At 38.6% G+C, this 9,106-nt stretch overlaps 1 protein-coding gene across 1 annotated transcript in view; it reads left to right on the top strand.

Annotated features, from left to right (window-relative positions):
- MYO3A (myosin IIIA) overlaps positions 1 to 8,520 on the top strand; it is a gene marked incomplete at both ends in the record, with an annotated part of 197,984 nt that extends 189,464 nt beyond the window's left edge. The window contains one exon of the mRNA XM_081300337.1: positions 8,367 to 8,520. Coding sequence (XP_081156463.1) covers positions 8,367 to 8,520 — 154 coding nt within the window. The remainder of the gene's footprint in view (positions 1 to 8,366) is intronic.
- Between the last annotated feature and the right edge of the window lie 586 nt (positions 8,521 to 9,106).

Raw genomic sequence — 9,106 nt, forward strand, 5'->3', positions numbered from 1 at the left:
TTGCTACTTTATGCAAAGCACTGTGTTGGGCATTTAGGAAGAGGTGGATACAAGGATGCATAAGGAATGGTCCTTACATCCAAGGCATTTGGTTGTTGAGGGGAAGTATACTGATATCACAGAGTGGGAGGTAGGGATATGACACATTCATAGAGCAATTACCTAGCATATGTAAGGCCCTGATTTCAATCCCAGCACTACAAAAAAATAAAAATAAGCAAAGCTGACCAAGAAGGGAATTCCAAGAAAGGAATTTTTGAAACTAAAGATTATAGACACAACACAGCCATATGCAGTGAGTAAACCTTGATAAGATTCTAGTTTTAAAATAGGAAAAAAAAACATTTTTTAAAGTGGCTCTAAAAGACATTTGGGGGCAACTGGACTTGAGACTAAACTATATGTTGGATGATGTTATTGCAAAAAGAATGTCTTGGTGTGTGTGAATACAGCCACACACACACCAAGTTCTGACATCACTCAGGAAGATGTGAGTAAGCCCAGGAATATGGTGTCCATTGCAATGATAAATTGGATGTCTCATTTTTTTTAATTTTTTTATTATTTTATTTATTTATTTATTTTTATATATAACAGTGGAATGCATTATAATTCTTATTACACGTGTAGAGCACAATTTTTCATATCTGGTTGTATACATAGTATATTCACACCAATTCATGTCTTCATACATGTACTTTAGACAATAATGATCATCACATTCAACCATTATTAATTACCCCATGCCCCCTTGCCACTCATACATTGCTGGTGGGACTGCAAATTGGTGTAGCCAATATGGAAAGCAGTATGGAGGTTTCTTGGAAAATCGGGAATGGAACCACCATTTGACCCAGCTATCCCTCTCCTGGGTCTGTACCCAAATGACTTAAAAACAGCATACTACAGGGACATAGCCACATCAATATTTATAGCAGCACAATTCACAATAGCTAAATTGTGGAACCAACCCAGATGCCCTTCAGTAGATGAATGGATAAAAAAATGTGGCATAGATACACAATGGGATATTACTCAGCAATAAAAGAGAATAAAATCATGGTATTTGCGGGTAAATGAATGGAGTTAGAGAAAATAATGCTAAGTGAAGTTAGCCAATACCAAAAAAAACAAATGCTGAATGTTTCTTTGATATAAGGAGGCTGATTCATAGTAGGGTAGGGAGAGGGAGCATGGAAAGAATAGACAAACTTATGGGTTTTTTTAATTGATGAATAAAAATTATATACATTTGTGGTACAGAACATGATGTATAGAAATGTATATATACACTTTATAGGTGGCTAAATGAAGCTAATTAACATACACACCATCTCTTTTGTGATGAGAACACTTAAAATTTACTTTTTTGGCAGTTTTCAAATATACCATATATTGTTATTAACTATAGTCACCATGTTGTAAAATAGATCTACTGAACTTACTCATGCTAAGATTTTGCGTCCTGTGATCAGCATGTCCCCAGTCCTCTCCCCTGCCCCTGCCCTAGCAGCCACCATTCTATTCTCTGATTCTGTAAGCTTGATTGTTTTAGATTTCACGTACAAGCAAGATCACATGTTACTTGTCCTTCTGGTCTTGGCTTATTTGACTTAGCATAATGTCCTCCAAATTTATCTACATTGTCACAAATAACAGAATTTCCTTCTTTTATGACTGAGTAGTATTCCATTGAGTATATAAAATACATTTTTTTAATCATTCGTCCTCTGGTAACCCTTAGATAGATTCAGTATCTCAGTTATTGTGAATAGTACTTCCCTGAGCATGGAAATGCAGATCTGCCTTCAAGGTACTTCCCTCATTTCTTTTGCATATATACCTAGTAGGGGAGTTTGGGGATAATTTGTTAGGTACCTTTTTTTTATTTTTTGACAACCCTCCAGACTACTTTTCATAAAGGTGTACTAATTGACATTCTCACCAACAGTGTGCTGGAGTTTCCTTTTTTCTATATCTTCACCAACAATTGCTATCATTTTTTTTTTCTTTTTTGATACAGGGTCTCATTAAGTTGCTCAGGCTGGTCTTGCACATGCAGTCCTCCTGCCTCAGTTTCCCAAGCTTCTGGGATTATAGGCATGTGTCATAACACCCAGCTTAACACTTTGTATCTTTTGACTTTTTGATAACAGCCATCTTTAAAAGTGTGAGGGCATATCTCATTGAGGTTTGATGATTAATGATGTTGAGTTTCTTCTCTTTTTTTTTTCACATACCTTTTGGCCATTTGTATGTCTTCTTTTGAGAAATGTCTACTCAAGCCCTTTACCCATTTTTTAATGGGGTTATTTATTTCCTTGCTGTGGAGTTGTTTGAGTTCCACATATATTTTGAATGTTAACCCCTTGTTTTATGTATGGTTCACAAATATTAACTCCCATTTCACGGGTTATACCTTCACTATTTTAGTTGTTTCCTTTGCTCCACAGAATTTTTTAAATTAGATATGATCCCATTTGTCTAGTTTTGCTCCTGTGGCCTGTGCTCTGGGTGTCAGATCCAAAGTATCATTGCCCAGACCACGTCATGGAGCTTTCCCTCTATGTTTTCTTCTAGTAGGTTTACAGTTTCAGGTCTTAATGTTTAAATTTTTAATTCAATTTTCTATATGGCATGAGATAATAGTTTAGTATCATTCTTGTGCCTGTGAATATACAATTTTCCCAATACTGCTTATTGAAGAAACTCCTTTTCCTAGTGTTTTCTTGGCATCTTTTTTCAAAAATCAAATGACTATAAATGTATGGGTTTATTTCTGAGCCCTCTATTCTGTTACATTGTTTTGCATGTCTTTTTTCATGTCATTATCCGTTTGTATTGCCATAGCTTTGGAGTAGGTCTTGAAATTTGGTGGTATGATGCCTCCAGCTTTGTTCTTATTGATCATGAATTGTTTTTACTGTACAGGATCTTTTGTGGTTCCATGCAAATCAGTTGGAATTGTTTTTCCTATTCTATTAAAAAAATGTTGGAATTTAGATTAGGGATTGCTTTGATTTGTAGCTCATGGAGTGTTATAGACATTTTCAACATTATTAATCCTTGTAATCCATGAAAATGGGATATATATTCCATTTATTTGCACCTTCTTCAGTTTCCTTCATGTCTTATACTTTTCAGTGCACAAATATTTTGCCTCCTTGGTTAAATTCAAGAGTTTTATTTTTTGTAGCTATTATAATTGAAATTGTTTTCTTGATTTCTCTTTCAATAAATTTTCATGAATTCTAAATAAAAGTTGATAGCAGGTAATTAGTGGTGACCATTTCTTATGTCCTCCCAATGGAATCCAGTGGGGTTTCTGTTGAGCAGCATTGAAAGGATGTGGCTTATTAAGGATATATGCAGATTTTAATTATGAAAAAGAGGTATGGAGAAAATGGAAGAACTTAAAAGTAAGATGGAACAAGAGTATATCAGTTGAGGCTAAGAGAATTATGAAAGAAGTATGGCCAGAAAAGAGGTCAAGGGATACAGTGTAAGAAGCATAGTTGGGCCCTATAAATCTAGGCTGGATCCTCATTCAAAACTCCTTACTAGTTCTGTCATCTAGAATCTGTTTTCTCATCAGCAGATTGAGGATAGGAAGGATCTAAGACCTTGCATTTCCATTCTTAGAATTAGAGATAATGTGTGTAATGTATCTGGCAAATGGTTACTACTCATTTTTTGAATTCTCGTATAGGAGAATTCAAGTCAGTAACTCAAAGGAGAATGCTCCATGACACCTATTATAAAGCTATGATACCCATTATAAGACAAAAGACCTCTCCTGTCAAGTATCCACTGAGCTCAAAATGCCCTGAAAGATCTTGCAAAAAGTTTGTTCTTCTTATGATTCCTTATTCAGAAAATACATGACATGTTCCACGAGCAGGCAATGTTCTAGCCCTCTTCTTTTATCATTCTTTTCAATCATTTGTATGTACCTTCAGTGACCCTGCCTCATTCTACCTCAATTATATTCAGCTGGCAAACCCTATTGGCAGGTTCATGCTGGGTAAACCCACTTTCTGCCAATCTGTACCTGCATCCATATGTAGCTTAACATGGTTAGAGATAAGCTAAATCTATTCTGGCTTAAAATGTATGGCCTCAGTCCATTATTCCCCCTCCCCAGTCCACTTGATAAGATTTGCTTCTCTTTCCTCTGTCCTCATAATTTTCCACTCACAGCTGACAAACTTCTTTCCTTTTTTTTATCTAGAAAGCAGTAGCAGAGGAATAGCTGGGTCAAATGGTGGTTCCATTCCCAATTTTCCAAGAAATCTCCATACTGCTTTCCATATTGGCTGCACCAATTTGCAGTCCCACCAGCAATGTATGAATGTATCTTTACCCCCACATCCTTGTCAACACTTATTATTGTTTCCCTTCATAATAACTGCCATTCTGACTGGAGTGAGATGAAATCTTAGAGTGGTTTTGATTTGCATTTCTTTAATTGCTAGCCATGATGAACATTTTTTCATATATTTGCTGATTGATTATATATCATCTTCTTTTTTTTTTTTAAAGAGAGAGAGAGAGAGAGAGAGAGAGAGTTTTTAATATTTATTTATTTATTTTAGTTCTCGGCGGACACAACATCTTTGTTTGTATGTGGTGCTGAGGATTGAACCTGGGCCGCACGCATGCTGGGCGAGCGCGCTACCACTTGAGCCACATCCCCAGCCCCATATATATCATCTTCTGAGAAGTATCTGTTCAGGTGCTTGGCCCATTTATTGATTGGGTTATTTGTTTTTTTGATATTTAATTTTTTGAGTTCTGTATAAACCCTAGAGATTAGTGCTCTATCTAATGTGTGAGGGTTAAAGATTTGCTCCCAAGGTGTATGCTGTCTATTCACCTCACAGATTTTTTCTTTTGCTGAGAAGAAACTTTTTAGTTTGAGTCCATCCCATTTATTGATTCTTGATTTCAATTCTTGCACCACAGGAGTCTTATTAAGGAAGTTGGGACCTGATCCAACATGATAGAGATTAGGGCCTATTTTTTCTTCTATTAGATGCAGGGTCTCTGGTTTTAGTCCTAGGTCCTTGATCCATTTTGAGTTGAGTTTTGTAGTTGGTGAGAGATAGGGTTTTAATTTCATTATGTTGCATATGGATTTCCAGTTTTCCCAGCACCATTTGTTGAAGAGGCTATCTTTTCTCCAATGCATATTTTTTGCAACTTTGTCTAATATAAGATAATTGTAATTTTGTGGACTTAAAAATAGCATACTACAGGGACACAGCCACATCAATGTTTATAGCAGCACAATTCACAATAGCTAAACTGTGGAACCAACCTAGATGTTCTTCATTATAGATGAATGGATTTTAAAATGTGGCATTTATACACAATGGAATATTACTAATAAAAGAGAATAAAATCATGCCATTTGCAGGTAAATGGATGGAGTTAGAGAAGATAATGCTAAGTGAAGTTAGCCGATCCCCCAAAAACAAATATCAAATGTTTTTTCTGATATAAGGAGGCTGATTCATAATGGGATAGGGAGAGGGAGCATAGGAGGAATAGATAACTCTAGATAGGGCAGAGTGGTTGGAGGGGAAGGAAGGGAGCATGGGGTTATAAATGATGGTGGAGTGTGATGGTCATTATTATCCAAAGTACACGTATAAAGACATCAATTAGTGTGAATATACTTTATATACAACCAGAGATATGAAAAAGTGTGCTCTATATGTGTAATAAGAATTATAATGCATTCCACTGTCATAAATAAAAAATAATTTAAAAAAAAAGAAAGAAAGCAGTAGCAGAGTATAGACACAAGCTTCCACCACCACATCTACTAGCCTTCTTGCCACTTAAGCATGTACTTCCCTCAGCTAAAGCCACACCTTACCATTGTGCACTCCATCCAAGTCCTTCCACCCACTCAAGAATATTGTATGGCAGTTGCTTCCCTCTCTGCTGCATCTTGGTTGTGGGTTCTTTTGATAAAATCATTTCTGGCCATTTATGAGCATGATGCAATCAGAACCCCCCCAAAAAAACACCCTTAATGTTCCTTTAAGACTACCTATTTTTCTGCTCTTTATTATAGTAAAAGAGTCATATGCAAAAGATATTGCCTCCTCCATATCTTTCCTTTCCATTTTCTCTTGAGCCTCTAACTCACGTTTCTACTGAAACTGCTCCTGCCAAAGTCACCAATGACCTACATTTTGCCATAAACCGTGATCTATTCCCAATCCTTATCCCTCCCCATAGCATTATTTAACACTGTGATTTCTCAGTTTGTCTTTAAACATTTTCTTCATTGACCTCCAAGACAATACTTCTTTTTGTTTGTCTCTTGCCTCACTTTCTGCTTGTCTTTATTCTCTTCTGCTGACCAGTCCTCAACTTGAAATAGTGAAATGTTCCAGATAATGTGTGTGTATGTGTGTGCATGTGTGTGTATGTGAAAGTGAGTGTGTGTGTATCAACACACACTCTCATGATGTAAATATCATCTATATACTTGAAATTCCTGAATGGGAGTCTCTGGCCTACACCAGGATTCATACATCCAATTGCCTACTCAGTCTCTCCTCTTGAATGTCTAATAAATCTCTCAAACTTAGAATAACCAAACCTAAAATCCTTATCCCCACCCCAAAATGCTCTCTGCAGTCTTCCCCATCTTACTAAATAACTCCATCCTCCCATTGTTAAAGCCAGAAGTCTTGGGGACATTTGTGATTTCTATCTTTCATATCCCAGACCATCAGCAAACTCTCAGTTCTACCTTGCAAGTATGACAGAATCCAGCCCATTCTCGCCTCTTCCTCTATAAGTCTAGTCCAAACCATTGTCAGTTTTACTTGAACTGCTGCAGAGTCTTTTAACATGCCTGCCTACTTCCATTCTGGCAGCCAGATTCTTCTATAAGTCATTCCTCTACTCTGAACCTCTTAATATTTCTTTTCACTCTTAAGTTAAATCCAAGTCCTTGTTGTCTTGAAGCCCTAAGTTATCTGCCATATTTTATCCTCATTCCTGTACTCATCTCTTTCTATTCTTCCCTTTGTTTATTCCATTCAAGCCACAGTGACCTCCTTACTGTTCCTTGAACACAATATGTACACTGAAGTCCTGGGACTTTTCCATTGGTTGCTCTATCCTCCCAGAATAACTGCCCTTCTGCAAGACATCTGCAAGACTCAGTCACTCTTTTAACTGCAGGCCTCTCTTCAAATGTCACCTTAATAGAGACCATCATCTATGACATAAATGATATTATAGCATAACCCTCACACTCCCCTTTACCCTGCTTTGTTTTTCTATATAGCACCTCTCATCACCTGATATTTTTAAATTGCCCATGCTCCTCTACCACCTTAGATTTAAAACTCCATGAAAATGGGGACTTTTGTTCACCCATCACCTACAGCGTTGCCCAGCACTTGGTAGGTGCTGAATGAATGAATCTGTGTAGTAGCATCTTTGAGAGCACCCCACTTCCCCAGGCAAACTGCAGAATCTAAAGAAAAACATTGGCAGTTTCCCAGCAGTGATCCAGGAAAGCTGGCTAGACAGCCCCACTGAAAATATTAAAACTGAAAGACCAACAGGGCAGAGAGATCCTGTGTAACTAACAGAATGGTCAGATTTAGAGGAGTATTTTGAAAAATATTAAGGCAGTTTTACAACTCAAAATGTGAGTACCTGATTAGGCATCCTGAGGTTTTCCGTTTGACCAAAGTGCATTAAAAATCAAAGTCCTGGGGGCTAGGGTAATGGCTCAGTGGTAGAACACTGGCCTAACACTTGTGAGGCCCTGGGTTGGATCCTAAGCACCATGTAAAAATAAATAAAATAAAGATATTGTGTCCAACTACAACTAAAAAATCAAAGTACTAAAATAAATATGTGGCTTATTGGTTGTGAATTATTTTTATCCCAAAAGAAATTTGTCTTTTTGATCATGCCTTCTGATGCTTTGTGTAGCTCTCATCCAAACATAAAGTCACTGGATTCCATTTTGAAAACCTGCTGAGAGAATTATGATAGATACATTTAGCCATTAGCCAGAAATTTTAATTTATATATATATATATATATATATATATATATATATATAAATTTTAGTTGTAGTTGGACACAATTATTTTATTTTATATTATTTATTTATTTGGAAGGAATCCAGGGCCTCACACGTGCTGGGCAAGCACTCTACCTCTGAGCCACAACCCCAGCTCCTAGCCAGACATTTAGATGGTGTCTTTCTTAAAGGCACGGGGTTGGTGGGAAGTGCCAGGAAGAGGAACTGCCTAATTAGGGATTGGTCGGGAGGCACTGAGCTGGATGGCGCCGCTGACATTCCTGGATCTCGCTCGCAGATGCTGGGCAGCGGAGAGTGCGGAGAGTTCGGAGAGTTCGGAGGAGGAGCAGGAAGAAGAGCCGGAGGAGACCGGGCTAGCAGCCAGCCCCTACGACTACCGGAGGCTCCTGCGCAAAACCTCCCAGCGCCGGCGCCTGGTAGAGCAGTTGTAGCGCAGCTATTGAGAGGCCACCGCGGCCAGAAAGTGCTGAAGCCTGAGGGACCACAGGGACCAAAGCGGGAAAATCTGGGGCGCTGGCACCTCCAGGGACTGAAGCCCACTGCTTGACCTCGGTAGGGGCTTCCCGCTGTGCGTGCTCCTCAAATGCGGGGGCCAGCCTTGCGTGCCCAGAAGGAGGAGCCCTCGGGAAGCCCCAGGCGCTGCACCCTAAAGACCCTCCCCGGACCCCGCACTCCCCTCTCCAGAGCCCTTGAGTTGGAGCAGCCCTGTCCCTATCTCCCTAATGTATCTGTTCATTTGTTTGAGACTCTTTCTGTGAATCCAGCTGCATCTGAGCTGACATCAGCCCCTCTCTCATTTTGGGTGACATCAAAGGTTTTTTTTTTTTTTTTCCTTTATTGCAAACAACCGTCTCAGGCCTACTGGACAGTTTCAGGTGGGATGAGTCTTCCAGAACAAAGCCCGGGTAGGAGCAAGGAAGGTGAATTTCATCTCAAACTGAGCTTTCCTTTCTCGTGGTCACTAAAATTGCTGAATAAAGGAAGAGCCTTGAAAAATCCGTGGTTTGCAGAGCAGGC

Source organism: Spermophilus citellus (assembly GCF_964194105.1).
Source record: "Spermophilus citellus genome assembly, chromosome: 6".
Lineage (NCBI taxonomy): Eukaryota > Metazoa > Chordata > Mammalia > Rodentia > Sciuridae > Spermophilus > Spermophilus citellus.